The 25382-nt window shown below is 41.0% G+C and overlaps 1 protein-coding gene across 6 annotated transcripts in view; it reads right to left on the bottom strand.

The window, feature by feature from the left end:
* Positions 1 to 16179, bottom strand: part of EML5 (EMAP like 5) — a 205441-nt gene extending 189262 nt beyond the window's left edge. For 5 of the 6 annotated variants that reach the window (XR_004432358.1, XM_033191655.1, XM_033191656.1 and 2 more), the window contains exon 1: positions 15526 to 15722. Coding sequence is in view for 5 of the 6 variants with exons in the window: in XM_033191655.1 (XP_033047546.1) it covers positions 15526 to 15722 (197 nt within the window). In the remaining variant the exon portion in view is untranslated. Of the gene's footprint in view, positions 1 to 15525 lie in introns of all 6 variants that reach the window. The other variant, XM_033191654.1, reaches the window with a different exon arrangement.
* Positions 16180 to 25382: the final 9203 nt, after the last annotated feature.

The following is a 25382-nucleotide window of genomic DNA, read 5'->3' as shown; positions in this document are numbered from 1 at the left end:
CACAAGTGAGTTTTGAAGGTACAAAACTCACTGGTAATAGTAAGTACACAGAAAAACACAGAATATTATAACACTGCAACTGTAGTGTGTAAACTACTCTTATACTAACTAGAAAGACTAAATGAACCAATAAAAATAATAACTACAACAACTTTTTAAGACATAGGCAGTACAACAAGATATAAATAGAAATAACAAAAAGTTAAAAAGCAGGAGGATAGGCCAGGCACAGTGGCCCATGCCTGTAATCCCGGCACTTTGGGAGCTGAGGCAGGCAGATTGCTTGAGGCCAGTTCAAGACCAGCCTGGGCAACATGGCAAAATTCATCTCTACAAAAAATACAAAAATTAGCTGGACATGGTGGCACACACCTCTAGACCCAGCTATTCAGGAGGCTGAGATGGGAGGGTCACCTGAGCCTGGGAAGTCAAGGCTGCAGTGAGCCAAGACTGTGCCACTGTACTCCTTCCTGGGAAAAAGAGTGAGATCCTGTCTCAAAAAATAAAACAAATTTTTAAAAATTAGGGGACCAAGTTAGGGCACAGAGTTTTAGTTTTCTCTTTGTTTGTTTATTTGAACAGTGTTAAGTTGTTATCAGCTTAAAATAATGGATTATAAGATAGTATTTCCAAGTCTCATGGTAACCTCAAACCAAAAGACATAAAAGGGATACACAAAAAATAAAAAGCAGAAAACTAAATCATATCACCAGAGAACATCACCTTGTCTAAAATAAGACCTGAAGGAAATAAGGAATAAAAGACAATGAAACAAGAAAACAAGTAACAAAAGAGCAAGAGTAAGTTCTTACTTATCAATAACAATAAAGATTTGTTTAATATTGTATGGATTCCTGCATATTTGGGGCTCTCTTCAGGTATACAAGAGTTGAAAACTTCAATTTGAGTATACAACTTTTCTCAGAAGCCATTGTGGTTTGCGCTGTTAGATATATATTATATTGACAATTCTGTTATTTTCTGTTTCTGGACACAGAACTATGGAAGGATAAGAAGTGGTAAGTGGCCCGGTAAGGTGGCTCACGCCCGTAATCCCAGCAATTTGGAAGGCCGAGGTGGGCAGATCACGAGGTCAGGATATCCAGGCCATCCTGGCAAACATGGTGAAACCCTGTCTCTACTAAAATACAAAAAATTAGACGGGCAATGTGGCGCATGCCTGTAGTCCCAGCTACTCAGGAGGCTGAGACGGGAAATGCTTGAACCAGGGAAGCGGAGGTTGCAGTTAAGCCGAGAACATGCCACTGCACTCCAGCCTGGCGACACAGCAAGACTCCGTCTCAAAAAAAAAAAAACAAAAGTGGTAAGCTAAATATTTCAGGGATCAATAATGCAGTTTATCAAAGATATTTAGGTTTTCTCCATTTTAAGCATATGATTTCATTTTTGGGCTTCTTTGTGGTTGGCTGAAACAATGTTATCAGTTTTTGGGGTTTCTTTCAAATGAGTTAGGAGCCTATGTGATGAATGTTACTTCCATGCTAAAGTATTTAGATTGTAGATTGGATATGTGAGAATGCTTAGAGCTCTCTTTTCTTCTGGCACAAGCAACCATCAATGCTCAAGGTAATCACTGCTCCATTAGTCTGTGTTCAAGAGTAACCACAAAGAACAGAACCCTTAGGGAAACTAATTAATTACGGGTATGAAAAATATACCTTCATTATGAAGAGATCCAGGTTTTGGGGATATTTGTTACCATACCAAAATTTAGTCTATCTTGACTGATTAAAGCCTTCTCCTAAGATCCTTTTTCCTGAAACCATAAAGTAAAAAACTATGAGTATCATATCAGAAGTTTAAATACAGTACAGAAATATAGATTTACTCAACAGAAGGGGAACTGAACCAGATCCTGCCTTCTGCCACTGATAAGTTATGTGACGTATGGCTAATTACTTAATGTCCAATAGTATCATCAGTTTATATAATAAAGGCTAACAAGGGATAATGGCACGTCTTTCCTTTTATTTACGTCACTCCCAAGAAAATGAGTTGGTTCTCTGTCATCTTTAGGTGATCAATTACCTTGAACTTGAATTGACTGCAATTCTTACCCTAATTAAAAAACTCAAATTGTCCCATGTAGAAGTCACTTCGTATTGGCTCCTTGGAACTTTGCGTGTCACCCTACTAGCTTTTTATATGTCCTGCACTCTCTGATGTCAAGATATTCTAGACGCAAACCAGGAATCAGCTACTTCTCCATGAATCCTTGTTTTTATCTTGAGGAATGAATTTTAAGACCAGAGTCTGGGACTTGCTATCTATACTGGCTTTGCCACATTTTTGTAAACTTTCAGTGGATAAAACTAGGTAAAAAAATATATTCATATATGATACATTGTAAGTTCATATGGACATTTCCAATTCAAATTCAGAACTACAAAATTTTTACTTCTATGTTACTGTGAGGAAATAATTCTCCATGGATCTCTCATATTTCTGAAAAAAAAAAATTCTTTTTTTTGAGATGGAGTTTTGCTCTGTTGCCCAGGATGGAGTGCAATGGTGCAATCTTGGCTCACTCTGCAACCTCCACCTCCCAGGTTCAAGAGATTCTCCTGCCTCAGCATCACAAGTAACTGTGATTACAAAAGCACACCACCACACCAGCTAATTTTTGTATTTTTAGTAGAGATAGGGTTTCACCATGTTGGTCAGTCTGGTCTTGAACTCCTGACCTCTAGTGATCCACCTGCCTCAGCCTCCCAAAGTGCTGGGATTACAGGCATAAGTCACCGCACCCAGCCCATGTTTCTGAAAATGTTGAATGCAAAGGTATTAACTTTGTTCTACACTATTTTTTGAAGGGTATTTGTACAGCAGACAGACTTGAAAAATAAAGATAATATCTCCCTCTGGACAAAGGGTAGATTTGTTTACTGTTCAGTATAAAAAACATCTCTCTCTCCAGCGCAAAGGACACTGTATCTCTCAGGGTTCTGCAGAGAAACAGAACTAACAGAATATATACAAAGGGATTTATTTCAAGGAATTGGCTCACGATTGTGGGGACTGACAGGTCTAAAATCCACAGGGCAGGGCGGTAGTTGATGTTGCAATCTTTTCTTTTTTTTTCTTTTGAGATGGAGTCTCTGTCACCCAGGCTGGAAAGCAGAGGCATGATCTCGGCTCACTGCAACCTCCGCCTTCCAGGTTCAGGCGAGTCTCCTGCCTCAACCTCCCAAGTAGCTGGGATTACAGGCGCACGCCACCATGCCCAGCTAATTTTGTATTTTTAGGAGAGACGGGGTTTCACCATTTTGGCCAGGATGGTCTCCATCTCTTGACCTCGTGATCCAGCCACCTTGTCCTCCCAAAGTGCTGGGATTACAGGCGTGAGCCACCGTGCCCGGCTGAGTGGGGCCCCTTATAAAGAATAATCTCCTTTCCTGAAAGCCAACTGATAAGATGTTAATCATATCTATAAAATACCTTCACAGCTCACTTAATGTTTGATTAAATCATCTGGTACTACATAACCTAGTCAAGATGACACAGAAAACTAACCATCACAAGCAGGTTTGTTTGCAGCCTATTATAAAAGATTCAGTTTCCATAAACCCCAGGTTACTTAGCTGTGATGCAAACTCACAATTTAGGCTCCTGTATATCACCCTGTGGGTTTAGGTGGGCAAAGATTACTGACACAAACACAATGCTCATGCTGTTTGCTGTGCATATATGAAGTGATAAATCCTTTTGTTTCTGACCCAGAAGCTGATGTGCTCTGTCAGCATCCAAGAAATTGTGGTAGGTTCCTAGTAACTTTCCAGTAGGGTAAAACTGCAGTATGTTCACAGTTCTTGACAGTTACATCTGATTTTTTTTCTTCCATCCTGAGAATTTTGGTTCTCAAATATAATAGATTAATAAATTAGAATGTCCCAAAATTACTGATTTGTTTTATCCCACTTTGCACACACCACAGACTCAGAATAACAATGCCAATGACACTACTATGTCCAGAATTGGATCCTTCTGGTGGGTTCTTAGTCTCACTGACTTCAAGAATGAAGCCGTGGGCCCTTGCAGTGAGTGTTAAAAGTTCTTAAAGATGGTGTGTTCGGAGTTTCTTCCTTCTGGTGGGTTCGTGTTCTCGTTGACTTCAGGAGCGAAGCCACAGACCTTTGCAGTGAGTGTTACAGCTCTAAAAGCCAGTGCGTCTGGAGTTGTTCGTTCCTCCCGGTGGGTTCATGGTCTCGCTGGCTTCAGGAGTGAAGCTGCAGACCTTCACAGTGAGTGTTACAGCTCATAAAGGCAGTGCGGACCCAAAGAGTGAACATCAGCAAGATTTATTGCGAAGAGCCAAAGAACAAACCTTCCACAGCGTGGAAGGGGATCCGAGGGGGTTGCCGCTGCTGGCTTGGGTGGCCAGCTTTTATTCTCTTATTTGGCCCCACCCACGTCCTGCTGATTGTTCCATTTTACAGAGCACTGCTTGGTCCACTTTACAGAGTGCTGATTGGTCCATTTTTACGATGCTGATTGGTGTGTTTACAAACCTTTAGCCAGACACAGAGCGCTAATTGGTGTGTTTACAATCCTTTAGCTAGACAGAAAAGTTCTCCAAGTCCTCAGCCAACCCAGAAGCCCAGCTGGCTTCACCTCTCACTACCACTAATTATAATTACTAAAAATCGTCACTTATTTTGTATATCCTTATCCCCTTTTTGCATTTCTCATTGATACGGTTTGGCTGTGTCCCCACCCAAATCTCATCTTGAATTGTAGTTCTCGTAATCTCCAGTCATGGGAGGGACCTGGTCGAGGTAACTGAATCATGGTGATGAGTACTCTCATGCCATTCTCATGATAGTGAGTTCCCATGAGATCTGATGATTTTCCCCATCTTCACTCTGCACTTGTCCTTGCTGCTACCACATGAAGAAGGACATGTTTCCTTCCCCTTCTGCCATGACTGTAAGTTTCCTGAGGCTTCTCCAGCCCTGCAGAACTGTGAGTCAATTAAACCTCTTTCCTATATAAATTACCCAGCCTTGCTTATGTTTTTATTAGCAGTGTGAGAACAAACTAATTCAGTTGTTTTAGTTTGTTAGATTGGTAAAGATACCCAAAAATGTGGAAGCAACTTTGCAACTGGGTAACAGGCAGAGGCTAGAACAGTTTGGAGGGTTCAGACGAAGATAGGAAAATGTGGGAAAGTTTGGAATTTCCTAAAGACTTGGAAGGCTCAGAAGACAGGAAGATGTGGGAAAGTCTGGAAGTTCCTAGAGACCTGTTGAATGGCTTTGCCTAAAATGCTGACAGTGATATGGACAATAAGGTCCACCCTGAGGTGGTCTCAGATGGAGAAGAGGAACTTGTTGGGAACTGGAGTAAAGATCAATATTACTATGCAAAGAGACTGGCAGCATTTTGCTCAGCCCTAGAGATCTGTGGAACACTGAATTTAGGAGAGATGATTTAGGGTACCTGGTGGGATAAATTTTTAAGCAACAAAGCATTCAAGAGGAAGCAGAGCATAAAAGTTTGGAAAATTTTCAGCCTGATGATGCTGTAGAAAAGAAAAATCCATTTTCTGGGGAGAAATTCAAGCCTGCTGCAGAAATCTGCATAAGAATGAGGAGTCACAGGCTGCTCGCCAAGACAAAGAGGAAAATGTCTCCAGGGCATGTCAAAGACCTTCCCGGCAGCCCCTCCCATCACAGGCTCAGAGCCTCGGAGGAAAAACTGGCTTCCGGGGCCAGGTCCAAGACATCCCTGCTATGTACAGCCTAGAGACTTGGTGCCCTATGTCCTCACCACTCCAGCTGTGACTAAAAGAGGCCATGACTTTGGAGGGTGCAAGCCTCAAGCTTTGACAGCTTCCACATGATGTTGGTCCTGCAAGTGTGCAGAAGACAAGAACTGAGGTTTGGGAACCTCTGCCTAGATTTCAGAGAATGTATGAAAATGCCTGGATGGGGCACAATGGCTCACACCTGTAATCCCAGCACTTTGGGAGGCCAAGATGGATGGATCACATGAGGTCAGGAGTTCAAGACCAGCCTGGCCAACATGATGAAACCCTGTCTCTACTAGAAATACAGAATTAGGTGTGGTGGCACACACCTGTAGTCCCAGCTATTCAGGAGGCTGAGACAGAAGAATCCCTTGAACCCAAGAGCTGGAGGTTGCAGTGAGCCAAGACTGCACCACTGCACTCCAGCCTGGGCAAGACAGAATGAAACTCTGTGGGGAAAAAAAAAAAAGAAAGAAAAACAGAAAGACATCTGGATGTCCAGGCAGAGGTATGTTGCAGGGACGGAGCCCTCATGGAGAACCTCTGCTAGGGAAGTGCATAAAGGAAATGTGGGGTTGGACCCTCGACACAGCTCTACTAGGACACTGCGTAGTAGAGCTGTGAGAAGATGGCCACAGTCTGGAGGACAGTGTAAATGTAAAGGACTAAAATCTCCAATCAAAAGAGATAGAGTGGCTGAATGGATGAACAGATCAATGGAAGATCCATTGGAAAAGTTCAATGGAACAGATCAATGGATCTTCCATTGATCCAGGAAACACATTTCACCTATAAATACACACATGGACTGAAAATAAAAGGATGGAAAAAGATATTCCATGCCAATAGAAACCAAAAAGAGCAAGAGTAGCTATACTTAAGTATACCAGAAAAAATAGATTTCAAGACAAAAAACTATAAGAAGAGACAAAGTCACCATATAATGACAAAGGGGTCAATTCAGCAAGAAGATATAACAATTTTAAATATATACACGCCCAACATTAGAGTACTCAGATATATAAAGCAAGTATTATCAAAGCTAGAGAAAGAGACAGGCCCAAGTATAATAGCTGGAGATTTCAACAGCCCATTTTCAGCACTGGACACATCTTCCAAACCGAAAATCAACAAAGAAATATCTGACTTACTGTGCACTATAGCCCAAATGGATCTAATAGATATTTGCAGAATATTTCATCCAATGGCTACAGAATGCACATTCTTTTCCTCAGCATATGGATTATTCTCAAGGATAGACTGTCTGTTGGGTCATAAAACAAGTCTTAAAATGTTGAAAAAATTGAAATAATATCAAGTACCTTCTCTAACCACAATGGAATAAAACTAGAAATTAATAACAAGAGGAATTTTTGAAACTATACAAATACGTATGTGGAAATTAAACAATATGCTCCTGAATGACCAGTGGGTCCATGAAGAAATTAAAAAGGAAACTGAAAAATTTCTTGAAACAAATGCAAGTGAAAACACAACATATCAAAATCTATGGGATACTGCAAAAGCAGTACTCAAAGGGAAGTTTAAAGTTATAAGTGCCTACATCAAAAAAGAGGAAAATCTTCAAATAAGCAATCTAATGATGTATCTTAATGAACTAGAAAAGCAAGAGCAAACCAAACCCAAAATTAGTAGAAAGAAATAAGATCAGGGCAGAAATAAATGAAATTGAAATTTTAAAAAACTAATACAAAATTTCAATGAAACAAAAAGCTGTTTTTTTAAAAAAAAAGTTAAACAAAATTGACAAACCTTTAGCCCAATTAAGAAAAAAAAGAAGATACAAATAAAATTGGAAATGAAAAAGACACTACAACTGATACTGCAGAAATTCAAAGGATCATTAGCGGCTACTATGACCAACTCTATGTCACTAAAATTGAAAATCTAGAAGAAATGAACAAATTCCTAGACACATACAACCTACCAAGATTGAAGCAGGAAGAAATCCAAAACCCGAACAGACCAATAACAAATAAAACAAATAACAAGATCAAAGCCATAATAAAAATTCCAAATCAAAACGAGCTAGCATCTCACCCCAGTTAAAATGACTTATATCCAAAAGACAGGCAGTAACAAATGCTGGCAAGGATGTAGAGAATGTAATTTCATATAACCACTATGGAGAACAGTTTGGAGGTTCCTCAAAAAACTAAAAATAGTGCTACCATATGATCCAGCAATCCCACTGCAGGGCATATACCCAAAAGAAAGGAAATCAGGATATCAAGGAGATATCTGCACTCCAATGTTTGTTGCAGCACTGTTCACAATAGCTAAGATTCGGAAGCAACATAATAGTCTATCAACAGATGAAATGGATAAAGAAAATGTGGTATATATACACAACGGAGTCTAGTCAGCCATAAAAAAATGAGATTCTATGATTTGCAAAATCATGGATGGGGCTGGAGATTGTTAAGTGAAATAAGTCAGGCAAAGAAAGAGAAACATCGCATGTTCCCACCTATTTATGGGATCTAAAAATCAAAACAACTGAACTAATGAACATAGAGAGTAGAAGGACGGTTACCAGAAGCTGGAAAGGGTAGTGGAGGACTCAAGGGGAAGTGGGGATAGTTAATGGGTACAAAAAAAGAGTTAGAACAAATAACAGCATTTGCTAGCACAACAGGGTGACTATAGTCAATAATTTAATTGTACATTTTAGAATAACTAAAAAGTTGCAGCTGGATTCTCTATAATACAAAAGATAAAGCCTTGAGGGGAAGGATACCCAGTTCTCTATGGGATTATTCCACACTGCTTGCCTGTATCAAAACATCTCATGTACCTCTTAAATAGATACACTATGTACCCACAAAAATTTAGTAAAATAAAACAGAGCTGTTGATCTTTCCTTCTGTCCAAAATATAAAACTTGCTCTTCCAACACTGTTTCCCAATTCAGCAGCCAGTAACTCCATTCTTTCAATTGTTCCGACCAAAAATTCTGTGATCATCATTGACCTTTCTTTTCTCTCACGATTTACATGTGATCCATTAATAAATCATGCTACCTCTATCTTCAAAACATATACAAAATTTGACCCTTTCTCACTACTTTCACCGTTACCACTCCAGTCCACGCCACCAATACTTCCTGATTGGATTACTGCAACAGTCTCCTAAGTGGTCTCCCTGCTTCCATCCTGTCCCTCCCTCTTCAGTCTGTTGTCCACATAGGAGCCAGAGTGACTTTGTTAAACCATAAGTCAAATTATGTCACTATTTTGATTACATAGTTCCAATAACTTCCATTCTCAGATAGGAAAGTGAAAATCCTCTCATCAGCCTATAAAGTTCTACAAAATCTGCCCCCACCACCATTAGCTCATCAGACCTCATTTCTTACTACTTTCCTTCAAGTTCACTCTGCTCCAGCCATATTAACATTCTTACTGTTCCTGAAAAATACTAGCATTCTGCTTCAGGGCATTTGCATTTGACAGTCCCTTTGCCTAACATTTCCTTTCCTCAGATATCCACATAGCACATTACCTCACCTCCTACTTTCTACTTAAGTGTCACCTTTACAGTGAGGTCTTCCTGGTCACCACCCTATCTAAATACCTATGTAAACTCTTCCCAATAGTTTTTTTTTTTTTTTTTTTTTTGAGACGGAGTCTCGCTGTGTCTCCCACACTGGAGTGCAGTGGCGCAATCACGGCTCACTGCAAGCTCTACCTCCCGGGTTCATGCTATTCTCCTGCCTCAGCCTCCCGAATAGCTAGGACTACAGGCACCCGCCACCACGCCCAGCTAATTTTTTGTATTTTTAATAGAGATAGGGTTTCACTGTGTTAGCCAGGATGGTCTCGATCTCCTGACCTCATGATCCACCTGCCTCAGCCTCCCTAAGTGCCGGGATTACAGGCGTGAGCCACCATGGCCGGCCCCCAAGAGTTTCTATCACATTTTCTCACCTTGTTTTCTTTAGCCCTTACAAACTATACATATATACATGCATATATACAATTTTACAAACATATATAAAATTTACCTTCTTTATTCTGTATCTCCCCACCAAGTAGATAAAAGCTCCATAAGGGTGGGCAATTTTATCTGTTTGGTTCACTGTCATATCTCTAGTGATAAGAATAGTTTTTGGCAAATAATAGGCGTTCAGTAAATATATGTTGAAAGAACAAGTAAACCAAGAAATAGATATGTGCCAAATGCCACTTAAGAAAGGGTCTTAAGAAGGTGTGAGCAACCAACTGATATGGTTTGGCTCTGTGTCGCCACCCAAATCTCACCTTGAATTGTACTCCCATAATTCCCATGTGTTGTGGGAAGGACCCAGTGGGAGATAATTTGAATCATGGGGGCAGTTTCCCCCATACTGTTCTCATGGTAGGGAATAAGTCTCACGAGATGTGATGGTTTTATCAGAGGTTTCCGCTTTTACATCTTCCTCATTTTCTCTTGCTGCTGCCATGTAAGAACTGTCTTTCACTTCCCACCATGATTCTGAAGCCTCCCCAGCCATGTGGAACTGTCAGTCCAATTAAACCTCTCTTTCTTCCCAGTCTTGGGTATCTCTTTATCAGTAGCGTGAAAACGGACTAATGAACCAACTATGTCAAATCATGATGAAAAATCAAATGAGATGAGAACCGATAACCACTGGATTTGGCAATGCCAGTGGTCACTGGTAACCTCAACAAGAACTGCTATGGTGAAACAGAACAAAGCCAAGAGTAAATAGGAGAAAACAAACTGAAGATAGTATACGCAAATTTTTCAAATATTCTCTCATAACACAAAACCACTGCACACAATGTTACCTCTTCCCAGAATGCTATACCTTCTTTCATTTCTTCTGATGACCCTTTCTCCCTATTGTCCTTAAAGACTTAGCTTAGGTATTATATTCTATAAGAAACATCATTGTGAACTTTTTATAACCCCGTGTACATACCATATCCCAGGGACATTAGTGCTAGTCCTAATATACATATTCTCATCGGGTATTTGATTGTGGCTAAACTCTGAGTATCTTAAGGCAGGGATTCTTGCACAAAACAGAAGCTCAACAAATATTTCTTAGATGAGAAAACTTTGAAATAGAAGTTCTTAATAGTTTCTAATAATTCATTATTCCACGTTTTCCTTAATGTATATCTAAAACATGTTTTATTAATTGTCTGCATATTTGCACACAACACATTATAAAATAAAGGAAAACAGTTATTAAATGTAAATCTAATAATCTGGCTTATCCCTAAAGAATATATACTTAATACACATCTATTACAACTTTTACTATTATTCTAGTTAATTCCTACTTTTCCTGGAAAATATCTCTTAATTTTATCTCTTAAATTATGCAATATTTAAAAAACCATAAGTACTTTGATATTGCAACACATAAAATGAAAGCTTACCAAATATAATTGTTACATGGTCTATAAATAAATGCTACGTCCATCTAATTCTAGTTACTTAAGCACAGGGACATTTTATTAAATATGTTTTCTAATACTTTTTGAAGCACTACTTCTACATATTGCACAGTGCTTAAGAAAATTCTGGAATCAGGTTTGAGGAGAGGGTTTGTGCCCATTTCTCAAACTGCTTAAGAATTCTAGGCATGGTTGAGGCAATGTGTTTCCCAAACAGAATAATCTGAGGCACTTTTTAGAAAATAGATACCTGGGCTCCAACCCTAAAAAATTCTGACTTCATGCATTTGAGCAAAAGGCTAGAAACTGGTGAAAAGCTCTTCAAACTATTTTGAAGATAAGCCAGGTTTGGGAAATCGTGAACATGTACCTGGAAGCATTAAGTAGACCACAAGTAGGTTTCCAGTAATTCCTACCACAGCTTAAAAAGCTGCTACTGTGAACCCATATAAACACACAAAAAAATCTATCTATCATGGAAATGTCATTTGGAATCGCTTTTCCAATTACAATTTTGACTTGTATTGAATAAATTAAGTTTCTATACCATAAATACTGAGCAGTCAAAAACCACTTTTGCTAGATTACAATAAGGCTTGGTCAGTATTTTTTCTGAAGAACATTTACCACAAATAAAGAAAATAGCTTCTACACCCTTCATTTTGTCTTTTAAAAAAGCCATACATAGAAGCAATGAACACTTATTATTTTAACCTGCAACCATATAGCATGGTATACTTTTCAAAATATTTCAGATGCATTGTCATTTGAGCTCATCACCAACTCGGGAGACACTTTGACTATGTTTAAAAAAAAACAAAAGCATTCTAAATCCTATAACTACATAATACATAAACAATAGGCCCTGATTACTCCCATAAGGAAAGCAGAATCAAATAACAAAATGCCCCAAGTTAACTATATTCCACTAATGGTCTTCACTGGTATAGATGATTTGAAAACTATCAATAATATCCTTAAGAACAATCTTGCAAAATTTTGTTGATGGAAAGTACCTAGAATAATAAATTTGAAAAGATATTACACTCTGGCTGCACACGATGGCTCACACCTGTAATCCCAACACTTTGGGAGGCAGAAGTAGGAGGATCACTTGAGCCAAGGAGTCCAGGACCAGCCTGGGCAACATACAGAGACCCCATCGTTACCGAAAAAAAAAAATAGCCCGGTAACATGGCCTACATCTGTGGTCTCAAGCCACTTGGGAGGCTGAGGTGGGATGATCACTTGAGCCCAAGAGTTCAAAGCTACAGTGAGCACCGATTGCACCATTGCACTATAGCCTGTGTGATGCAGAGCAAGAGCCTGTCTCAGTTTAAAAAAAAAAAAAAAAAAGCTATTGCATTCTTTTAACAACTTGGCAAAAGTTTCAAAATATAGACCAAGATCTAGATGTACATCTTATGCTAAAACTGGTAGTGGTTTATTTTATAACTTAGTCTTAAATCTAGACTAGAGGTTTTTATAGATATAGATTTTATAGATTTATAGATTTTATATTGATAAAATAACTACAGAATTTTGAGAAAAAGAACAAAAAAGTGACCCAAAAAGCCCTGTATTATTTCTGACACTGAAACTAATTGCTATATAAATCAGTTACTGAGATAAATATAACTAAAAGATAAATGACTAGAGAAGTACACCCAGGTAAATGGCAAAAAGAAGATGGAGAACTACAAGCAACACTGAGAAAATTATGAGATGTCATGTGGCACCACCACTGGCAATCCTCGGTGATAATAAAAGGGTCAGAGAACGAGTAAGCAAATGATAGACTAGTCATGATTCAGTATTTACCACCAACATTGCACTCACATTTTCAAAACCTGAGGACAATGATCTGCTCATTCTGGAAGAGTTCTATCCTCAGACTAAGTAATATTTGACCAATAAGTTTTACATAAGTTTCAGACAAAGGTGGAAACAAAACAGATGATGAAAACAGCATTGACTTTTTATTACTAAGGCTAAGGTTACAGCAACATTGTTTTTCACTATGCATCACATTTGTGAATTACAAATTACATCTTCTGCTGTGACATAATTTAAAAATTACCAGAGTTGTTTCTATATTCACAAGTCAAACACTGAACTGAAAAAATATTCAGAGGTTTTAATAGTTGCTCAATATATTTCACAAACATGATCTGTCATTACTATTTGAAATAAAATGTCCAGAGCCCTTTCACTGATTCCTAAATTATATTCTTAGTATCGTATTAAATTTGTGCCACCAATTTCAATTTCAAGATGCTGTATGATTCAGATTTTACTACCTCATTGAAACTTTTCAGGAAACTTATTTTCATTGTTATACATTAAAGATGCATCATTTGGATAAAATCATAAGCATGTATTCAACTATGAGAAATTCGAGTATGTTCGTTGTTTTGTATGAGTTGTGCAACTGTACCAAAAGAAAGTCAAAGCATTACCTTCCTTAAAGTTTACTGAAACATAATTATGAAATTTAAGCGGTATGACATATAATACAGCTTCTAATTACTGCCAGAAGAACAGGATATAATTTACCTCACCAAATAAATCATGTCTAGTTTCAGAAGACCTTAGTGCTATACTGCTCTCAAAACCCCCAAGGAGTAAAAACAATACAAGCGTACCTCGAGAAGATCTCAAAATCCTTCACATTTACTCCACCAGCTGAATTCAACCTAACAGACTAAATTATCTGGAGCAGGGCTTCGGTGAAGGCTGCTGCAATTAGGTAAAGCTACTATGCCTGGTACTTTGGGAGACCTAACATACGGGAAAGAAGAGAGACTTGAAAGGATTAGGGGAAAAGACACACTAGGGTAAACTCTACTCTTGGGATAAATCCAAGAAGACAAATAATTACTATGGGTTTAGTTTAGTTTTGTTTTTCCATCAGCAATTTAGGCTATTATAATAGGTCTGTAACCCTCAACACCACCATAGAGTCCCAGCTTGAGAAAAATGAAATGACTTATCAGTGACCTTTTCAAAGTAATACATTACGTACAATCTGAAAAAGTACTCTGGTGTCCAACAAAACAAAACAAAACAAAAAACTGAATACATAGCACCACCTCATTCCTTATTGTGCAATCCCAATTTTGGCTCTTCTTATCTTTACTCCATCTTGCCCTACCTTTGTCCTAGGCCTCCTTTTCCCTCTTACACATTCTAGATGTACAGAGACGCAAAACAGAAGAACAACTTTATTTGTGGAATTTAAGTACCAGGGCTTCTTACCTACAAGACTTCGAACCAAGCTACTGGATTTGAAATGCCCAATTTAAATCCTGTGCAACATACATGAGGGAATAAAATTTTGTAACCAAACCCAAATCATAGAATCTTTGATAAAACCCCAAGAGCACCACACAAACACATTCTCAATTGCTCTTAATGTTTTCCTCTGTAAAGGACAAAAAATGCTGTGCTTGAGGCAATAATCAGTGGCCTAGAATGATTTCTGAAGCTCTTTACCACAAAAGTTCTAAGACACTGATTGAAAATTACATTTCAAATATACCGCTCACTGAAGAAATGTAAACAAGTACTGGGACCAACTCTGAGATACTGTCCAAGGAAGACTAAAAATAGCACCCCAATCGCGATTTACTTTTTTAAAAAATACAAAAGTAGCTTATTTAGGAGTATTTTAATGAAGAGAATTGGAAATCAACTAGGTTATTTTTAGCAGCCTCTTCAGATAAGACCGACCTTAAATTGCCTTCAGGTGTGTATATTTTAACATCCAATGAATTGCCTGGAGGTTGCCGGGGGTTTCGGCTGATAATAGCAGGTGAAACCTGAACTAATAATTACGGCCAGGACGTGAGAGCCCTCCAGGACGCCACCCTGGGCGCGCTCCCCGGGACCAGCCCACGGCTTGCTGGGCTTCCATCAGTCCTTTATTAGGTAAAGGATTTCCCCCACCCCGGGTGCTTTAAGAATGCATTTAATAAGAAATTTCTCACAGGATCTAAAGGAATAAAGTGCTACAAAAATAACCTTTTCGCAGTTTGCGTAATTTTGATGGAGTGTGAAAGGGCACAAAGCCGTCAAACCGGGTGCCCGGTGGATCCGCGGACCTGATCTTTCTGCACAGACCCAAGAGAGTCCCTAGACGAGGAAGAGGGGAAAGGCGTTTGCAGCGTGTTAACTGGCGGACTCGGGACCAGAGAGACAGCTGCGGATTCCCCTCGGGGTGATGCTCCGTGCAGGAGCGGTCACGGCGTGCAGAGGGACCCGCGGGTGCAAACTCCGGGAGCGGCTCGCAGGGTGACGGCGGCGGCCCCCGCTCCCCGGTACCTGATGATGTCGTCGCTGTGGCCCCGGTAGAACTTCTGCCGGTGCTCCCGCGGGCTATACACCACGCCGACCCCCGCCACGAAGTAGACGATCTCCTTGGCCGCAGTATAGTAGAGGTTGTTGCGGCACTGGTGGCCCCGGTAGCCGTACACCCACTCGAGCCGCAGGTGGCAGCTCGGGGCGCTCCGGGCCGCCATGTCGGGGCGCCCACCCGCCGCTCCCGCTCGGGCCCGCGGCGGCGGCGGCGGGAGGCGGTGGCGGCCCGGCAACGAAAGCCCTCCCGCTGGCGGCCGGGACTTCCCGCCTGCCGCGTCCTCTAAGCCGAGCCCGGCAGGTGCATCTCGCTTCGGGGGCCGCCGCTGCCGCCTCAGCCCACAGGCGGGAGGAAAACCCTCGCCTCGCGGAACATGCTGAGGGCCGCGAGCGCCGCCGGCTGTCAGGTGGATGCCCCGAGCCCTTCGCCCGCCTGGGCTAGCCTGGTCTCCTCAGCCCGTAGCGCCTGGGCCGAGAGCGAGGGCCCGCCTCCAGCTTCTCAGCCACCGCCCGCGCACGCAGCTCCCCGCCCCGGTCACCTGCGGCGCTCGCGCCCAGCCGCGGCCTCGTAGCCACAGCCTGGCGGACCCGCGCCGCGCACCCCCGAACCGAACGGAGCCGAGCCCAGCCGAGCCGAGCGGCGGGCGCGTGGCCTGGCGTGGCCCCGCCCCCTCCCGCGTTCACTCCGCCCCTCCTGGAGCCGAGAAGAGGCTGGAACTCGCCGGGCCACGGTCCAGCTGCGGAGTCGCTGGGACCGCGTCTCCACACGCGCGCGAGGTGCGGAGCCCTCCCTCTTTGAGCCGCTCGAGCCCAGGCTGACCCTCGGCGACCCCAGGCTTCCGATGGTTTGTGTCCTCAACCGGGAAGCGCCTGCCTGTTCCTTACGGTCCCTGCACCCAGCGTAGGCCACGTTTATGCCTGGGAAAATCCACACCGCGATGCTAAATTCTCTTTTTTACGGTTGATACCTTGTGTGTCTTGCTGCCTCATAGTGCTCTCGGACCCAGACATTGGAATGACGCCGAGCTTCCTAAATGTGCTTTTAAATTACTATTTTTAGAGACGGAGCCTCGCTCTGTGGCCCAGGCTGGAATGGAGTGGCGCAATCTCGGCTCACTGCAGCCTCCAACTCCTGGACTCCAGCGATCCTCCCGCCTCAGTCTCCCGAGTAGTAAGGAGTAAAGTTGCCTACTACTATGCCCGGCAAACATTTTGTTTTGTTTTTAAGTTTATTTTGTAGAGGCGGGGTCTTGCTGTGTTGCCCAGTCTGGTCTCCAGCTCCTGACCTTCAACAGTTCTCCTGCTTCAGGCTTCCCAAAGCGCTGGGATTACAGGCCTGAGCCACTGCTCCTGCTTCTAAGTGTATGTCTCCTTAAGTGACCGCAAAGCTGAAAGTAGACTTTAGATCGTAAATTGACACGTGAGATCTGATTTCCGAATTGCAAAAAAAAAAAAAAATTGTACTTGGATTTTTTTTTACAATGACTGTTTGGGACATCACCAACAGTTACTCTTAATTAAATAACTTCAATTGTGATCCTGTAGAAAACTCTTGTAACAAAAGTATTAGGAGCTATCAATTCCTGACTATGCATTTCCCCTCCTACTCAGTTTCCCAAGTGTCCTAACAGGAATATGAACAAGATTTATCAATACCTGTAAAAATAACTTGAAATCCACAATTTAAAAAGTGTTAAGTTCAGGATAGCCACAAGATTTACAACAAAAAAATACTAATTCACGATATACCAATATGAACCCTTATTGTCTAAAAATTACTGTTTGATTTCCATAGGAAATACCAAGACAGATATCTGACAAAAGCTAAAATAAACTACCATCGCTTCAAGAAATATGACTCCAAAAGGGGTGGACTCCTGTGTGGTACAGATATATTGGAATAGATGTTATCCAATGTCTACTTCCTCAAAGATGGCAATTACTAACTTGAGACAGGATTACCGTTTTGGCTTTGATTATGACTTCTAATCTACACACAGTTTACATGCAAGAAATAAAGGCCATCTGAAAGGAATTTACATAAATGTCATGAAAAGTAAACTCTGAAAGAGTTTCCATTCTGGGCAGAATTTGAAAAAGCGGAATGCAGGATAGCTTTCTGGCAGCTGCTGGAAAGAAAGAAATCAGGCCTGAGAAGTGGCTCTGAGGCCCATGTAGGGTACCCTGGGCAAAAGCACATAGTTTCTCTTTGTCACCTGGAGAGCTTTTTTTGTTTTTTAATAAGAATATGTTCTAATTCACTAGTGAGTTCCTTGAAATCCCCCGGTGAGAAAAAGAAAAATTGTTGATTATTTAAATTCAAGCAATGAACTTAGAAAAGATTAAATATTTTGTTCTATACATTTGTGATATATTAATTACTGGTTACATGTAAATTTAATGAGACAAGGAGGTGGAAGAATATACTTTTTTCTATGTTTCAGATTTTTCAGCACAATATCTTATGGATCCTACGATACAAACTTAAGTACTCAGATTAATAAGAGATTTAAATAATTTATTTTCCCATTCTCATATTTTCCATTACGATTTTAATGACCCAAGGGTAGAGTGTGAAGCAAAAACGTTCTTAATTAAACCATCCTCAACTGGCAACTCAAGACCGAAAGAGACAGCTGAGGCACAAAGGTGGCTAGAAAATGAACCATTCATGAATACTAGAGGAAGAAAAAAGCAAGCCTGATCAGTTCTTACCCTCACAACTTTATATAATCCAGTATTACCAATGTCACATCAGAAAGCTTAATGAAGCTTTTATTGCTAGGTGATATTCCATCATCTGTATCCTGTGAAAGTAATGCAAATAAGGATGTGAGACAAAGAAACAAAAAATTATACACATCAACAAATGGACATTTGTTAAGTATTCCAAACGAAGGCTACAATACCCCCTGTATTCTATTAGTCTGTTCTCATGCTGCTGATAAAGACATATCCGAGACTGGGTTATTTATAAAGAAAAGAGGTTTAATTGACTCACAGTTCCGCATTGCTAAGGAGGCCTCACAATCATGGTGGAAGGCAAAGAGGAGCAAAGTCACACATGGCAGCAGACAAGAAGAATTTGTTCAGGGGAGCTCCATGTATAAAACCATCAGATCTCATGAGACTTATTCACTACCACTAGAACAGTATGGGGAAGCCACCCCATGATTCAATTATCTCCACCTGGCCCCACGCTTGACATGTGGGGATTATTACAATTCAAGGTGATATTTGGGTGGGATACAGCCAAACCATATCACCCCCTTTGGTAATCTAGTTCCTGAAACTTGAGTTCCTAGTATGAAATTCAAGATATTTGAAATATTTCTAAAATAAATCATGTGCTGACTACTGATTAGGTACCCTTAGGTTTATAAAGAAATCTAAGGCAAAGTGTAGAAAACATAAAAACCAAAATTCCCCAGCCTGGACAACATGGTGAAACCCAGTCTCTACTAAAAATACAAAAAAAGTAGTCAAGTGTGGTGGCACAGGCCACCATCTCAAAAAAAAAGTTATACAATTACTTCTAGCTAGCATGGTGGCTCACACCTCTAATCCCAGCACTTTGGGAGGCCGAGGCGGGAGTTCAGGAGTTCGAGACCAACCTGGCCAACATGGTGAAACCCTGTCTCTAGTAAAAATATAAAAATTTGCCGGACATGGTGGCAGGCGCCTGTAATCCCAGCTAGTCAGGAGGCTGAGACAGGAGAATCGCTTGAACCCGAGAGGTGGAGGTTGCAGTAAGCTGAGATCGCACCACTGCACTCCAGCCTGGGCAACAAAGAGTAAAACTCCATCTCAAAAAAAGTATCTATATCTATATCTATATCTATCTATCTATCTATATATATCTATAGTCTTACCTTTGATCAGCCTATTATACATACAGAGCCTACCACAGTGCCTGGTACTACAATAGCTATTCCCTACATATTGATCAACCATTAATTAGAAAAGAGAATGTTGTGCGATCACAATAGGATTCCTCTTAGTTGTATCTTGAATACTTGAAAACCTGAACCTTTTCTTTCTTTCTTTTTTTTTTTTTTTTTTTTTTTTTTTTTGTACAGTGGTGTGATCACAGCTCACTGCAGCCTCGACCTCCCGGCTCAACTGATCCTCCTACCTCAGTCTCCCAAGTACCTGAGGCTGCAGGCATGTGTCCACATTAAGCTGATTTTTTGTTATTTAGTAGAGATGAGGTCTCACTATGTTGCTCAGTCTAGTCTCAAACTCCTGGGCTTGAGTAGTCCTACTGCCTCAACCTCCCAAAGTGCTAGGATTACAGACGTGAGCCAGCATTAGCCACCATGTCCAGGCTTGAACCTTATTTGATATTCAATACTGTATTAGTCACGACTTCTTTGGTTGTATGTGACAGAAACCCACTCAAATGGCTTAAGATAAAAAGGGAATTTTAATGCCTCGTAAGACTGAAAAGTTCTAGAACTGGCATCAATGCACTTGAATCCTAGGGCTCAAGTGATGTTATCAGAAACGGGTCATCAGGCTGGGTGCAGTGGCTCACACTTGTAATCCCAACACCTTGGGAGGCTGAGGCGGGTGGATCATTTGAGGTCAGGAGTTCGAGACCAGCCTAACCAAAATGGTAAAACCCCGCCTCTACTAAAAATGCAAAAAAATTAGTTGGGTGTGGTGGCACATGCCTGTAGTCCCAGCTACTCAAGAGGCTGAGGCAGGAGAATTGCTTGAACCCGGAAGGCGGGGGTTGCGGTGAACCGAGAATGCACCATTGCACTCCAGCCTGGGCGGCAGAGCAAGACTCCGTCTCAAAAAAACAAAACAAACAAAACAACAACAACAACAAAAACAGGTCATCAGAATTAACTCAGTTCTACTTTGAGTAGACTTCATTGCCAGACAAGCAAAATAACTGCCAGCCACTCCAGTTCTATATCCCACCCGCTTAGCAATCACTGTGTAAAGAGCTTTTCTCAGCAGTTCCCCTGGAAACTGTTAGACTTTAGCCTGGTTAACTCTGATTGGCTGACTTATATATCACCTTTGGATCCATAGAGTAGCACCAGGTGCGCCAAAACCACAGAAACGGGGAGTAGGGATGGAGTGATCCTCCCAAAGAAAATCAAAATGGTATTACCGGAATAGGAAAGAATGGAGGCCAGTAGGGCTGCACAGGGCTGACTTGGGTGCTTTAGCATTCCCCAGTCTCCATTTACCAAACCAAATACACCCGCAATCTAAATCACAAAACAGATGTTTGGTAAATAAATGCAACTGTAAGACAATACTTCTAACCAGATTGCCACCCAAAGATCCTCCTCAGGAAAAAAAAAAAAAAACCCTGAAGCTAGCACCAGATGCCAGGCAGGTAAAACCAGCAGATGTTCCCTACTATTAACTATATTTTCAAATACCTATTAGATCCTATTAGATTCCACCTAAAGCCTTTGAAAACTGGTACTGTATATAATTAAAATCAAAGAAATCTCTAATCAAATTGTCTTGTCCTACACATCTGCACACCTTGCCATTTTCACTTTCTGTTTTAATATCAGTATTACCACAGTTAGGCAGATTGGAAAGATAGGCAGTTGCCTTTGGTTCCTTACTGTTTCTCACCTCCAATATTTAGTCACCAAGTCCGGCTCTGTTTTAGAAATATTACTAAACCTCATCCCCATCTCTACATCCACACTTTCCTAATACCCACTGCCACAGTTTAGTCCAAGCTGTAATTATCTTTTCCTTAGCTTCTGCCACCTGAGTTAGCTGTAAAAAAATCATTTATCTGATCATGCCAATTCCCCTCTTTTAACAACAGTTGCTATAAGCAACTTAGGAATTGGTATCTTGTGCCTTGAAATATTCTTATCCTTTTTTCTCATCTAGATACCTGTCACAAGGAAATAAGAAAAAAATGTAAATCCAGATTCATGTTGAAATTCATGTTCAAATATTTATCAAAAGGCTGGGAACAGTAGCTCACGCTATTAATCCCTGTACTGTGGGAGGCCAAAGGGGGAGAATTGCTTCAGTTCAGGAACATAGTGAGACCTCAGTGCTACAAAAAGAAAAAAAACAATTAACCAGGCATTGTGGTATACACTTGCAGTCCTAGCTGCTCAGGAGGCTGAGGGAGGAGAATCACTTGAGCCCAGGAGTTCAAGGCTGCTGTGAACCACGATCATGTCACTGCACTGTAGCCTGAGTAATAGAGTGAGACTCTGTCTTTCGAAAAAAAAATTATCGCAGCATAACTTAGGACAATAAAAAATATAGAAGCCTAAATGCCCAACTATAAACCATCAATAATTAGGGGGTTTTGCAGATAAATTTTGGCAACATTACAAATTTCCCATAATAGAATGTAAATGTTTTATAGCAGGATACAAAAACATATATATAGAATGAGCCCAGTTATATAATATATTGAGGACTAGAACAAAAGATACCAAAATGTGAACAGTTTTGTAATATGATGGGTAATTTTTTTATTATACTTTAAGTTTTGGGGTACATGTGCAGAACGTGCAGGTTTGTTACATAGGTATACATGTGTCATGGTGGTTTGCTGCACCCATCAACCCATCATCTACATTAGGTATTTCTCCTAATGCTATCCCTCCTCTAGCTCCCCACCCCTCTACAGGCCCTGGTGTGTGATGTTCCCCTCCCTGTGTCCATGTGTTCTCATTGTTCAACTCCCGCTTATGAGTGAGAACACGCGGTGTTTGGTTTTCTGTTCTTGTGTTAGTTTGCTGAGAATGATGGTTTCCAGCTTCATCCATGTCCCTGCAAAGGACATGAACTCATCCTTTTTCATGGCTACATAGTATTCCATGGTGTTTATGCACCACATTTTCTTTATCCAGTCTATCATTATTGATGGACATTTGGGTTGGTTCCAAGTCTTTGCTATTGTGAACAGTGCGACAATAAACATATGTGTGCATGTGTCTTTAGAATAGAATGATTTATATCCTTTGGTTGTATATCCACCCAGTGATGGGATTGTTGGGTCAAATGGTATTTCTAGTTCTAGATCCTTGAGGAATCGCCACAACGGTTGAACTAATTTACACTCCAACCAACAGTGTAAAAGAGTTCCCATTTCTCCACATCCTCTCCACATCTGTTGTGTTCTGACTTTTTAATGATCACCATTCTAACTGGAGTGAGATGGTATCTCATTGTGGTTTTGATTTGCATTTCTCTAATGATCAGTGATGATGAGCTTTTTTTCATATGTTTACTGACTGCATAAATGTCTTCTTTTGAGAAGTGTCTTTTCATATCCTTAGCCCACTTTTTGATGGGGTTGTTTGTTTGTTTTTCTTGTAAATTTGTTTCAGTTCTTTGTAGATTCTGGATATTAGCCCTTTGTCAGATGGATAGATTGCAAAAATTTTCTCCCATTCTGGAGGTTGCCTCCTCACTCTGATGATAGTTTCTTTTGCTGTGCAGAAGCTCTTTAGTTTAATTAGACCCATTTGTCTATTTTGGCTTTTGTTGTCATTGCTTTCGGTGTTTTAGTCACGAAGTCTTTGCCCATGCCTATGTCCTGAATGGTATTGCCTAGGTTTTCTTCTAGGGCTTTTATGGTTTTAGGTCCTATGTTTAAGTCTTTAATCATGATGGGTGATTTTTAGACTATTCTTGCTACGTTTTCTAAGTTCTTTTTAAATATACGTGTTGGGTGTGTGTGGTGGCTCATGCCTGTAATCCAAGTACTTTGGGAGGCCAAAGCAGGTGGATCACCTAAGGTTGGGAGTGCAAGACCAGCCTGAACAGCATGGAGAAACCCCGTCTCTACGAAAAATGCAAAATTAGCCAGGAGTGGTGGCGCATGCCTGTAATTCCAGCTACTTGGGAGGCTGAGGCAGGAGAATTGCTTGAACCTGGGAGGCAGAGGTTGCGGTGAGCCGAGATTGCACCACCGCACTCCAGTCTGGGTAAGAAAGCGAAACTCTGTCTCAAAAAAATTATGTATGTGTTCGTGTGTGTGTGTGTGTGTGTGTGTGTGTAGCTGGGTACAGTGGCTCACGCCTGTAATCCCAATGCTTTAGGAGGCTGTGGTAGATGGGTCACTTGATCCCAAGAGTTCAAGACCAGCCTGGGCAACACAGTGAGACACTGTCTCTACAAAAACATTTAAAAAGCAGCTGGGTTTAGTGGAACAGGCCTATAATCCCAGCTAGTAGAGAGGTTCAGGCAAGAATGATCCTTTGAACCTAGGAGTTCAAGGCTGCAGTGAGCCAATTGTGCCACTGCACTCCAGCCTGGGTGACAGAGTGAGACTATCTCAAAATACACATAGACAGACACACACACACACACAATCTCAAAATACACACACGCACACACAAAATAAGATGAGATAATTTTGTTTTTCAGCATTCTGCATGGGAAAAGAATTATGTTTGTATAGAAAAAACAAAATACCTGAATGAGTGCTTGGCATAGAAAATTAGATCCTAAAGGAACCAAATGTGGACAAAACTGTTCTGCAGGGAGAATGAGGAAGAATTTGTTGCTCCAGGAAGATGAAGGAGGAATGAAAGTGAGATGGCAAAATTGCAAGTCTTGCCATGTAGCTCTGTCCAAAACCTTTCAAATCTTACATAACATTTCTAAACTCATGAAATGTTAGGTGGGTTCTTTCTTAAAATGGAAACTGGAGAAATGGGCTTCTCACGTGAGTTGATGTAGCAGAAGCAATGCCACAAGAAGAGAATAATAAAGTCTGTGGGGAGCAGGCAGGGAAGTCCTGGATTCTAACTGGTAAACTTGGAGTTCAAGCCACGTTAAACTCTCCAAGCAGTGGTGAAGTCAAAACTGACATCTCAGTTACATACACCCATTGCTTTTATTGTTAGGGAAAAGTAACAAAAGTAATTTTAAACAAACATTGGGTAGCATCTAATTGCTGTATAAAGTACCAACTCCTCATGTGACACACAATGCCTCCCATCTCTTTTAACAGACTCACCTCCAGCCAGTTCCTCCCTGCTCTGAACTAGCCCTGCTGTCTAGACATCCTAGATTGCTGGTAATTCCTTAAATTAACCAGGCCTTTCAAGAACTGTGTATACATTTGCAGCCTCCATGTTGTGCCATACCCTCAACCATCCACTGTCAGCCTGTTAAACTCCTACAGAATCTTTGAGGTCCAGCCCAAATGGACCGCCTTATTATGACTTGGATTGTGTTTCTCCCAAATTCGTAGGTTGAAATCCTAACACCCAATACCTTAGAACAGGGGTCCTCAATCCCCGGGCCACGGACTGGTACCCATCTGTGGTCTGTTAGGAACTAGGCTGCACGGCAGGAGGTGAGCAGCAGGCAAGCGAGCGAAGCTTCATCTGTATTTGCAGCCAATCCCCATTGCTTTCATTACCGCCTGAGCTCTGTCTCCTCTCAGATCAGCAGAGGCATTAGATTCTCATAGGAGCACAACCCCTATTGTGAATAGATTGCACACATAGGAGGGATCTAGGTTGCACGGTCCTTATGAGAATCTAAAGCCTGATGACCTATCACTGTCTCCCATCAACCCTAGATGGGACTGTCTAGTTGCAGGAAAACAAGATCAGGGCTCCCACTGATTCTACATTATGGTGAGTTGTATAATTATTTCATTAAATATTACAGTGTAATAATAAAAGAAAGTGCACAACAAATGTAATGCACTTGAATTATCCTGACCCACCCTGTCCATGAAAAAAATTGTCTTCCACAAAACCAGTCCCTGTTGCCAAAAAGGTTGGGGACTGCTGCCTTAGAATGTGACCTGATTTGGAAAATATTTCATGGCAGATTATAATTCCTTAAAT

Source organism: Trachypithecus francoisi, unplaced genomic scaffold (genome assembly GCF_009764315.1).
Source record: "Trachypithecus francoisi isolate TF-2019V2 unplaced genomic scaffold, Tfra_2.0 Lachesis_group3, whole genome shotgun sequence".
Lineage (NCBI taxonomy): Eukaryota > Metazoa > Chordata > Mammalia > Primates > Cercopithecidae > Trachypithecus > Trachypithecus francoisi.
The sequence above is the reverse complement of the archived record's forward strand: the minus strand, read 5'-3'. Positions and strand labels throughout refer to the sequence as shown.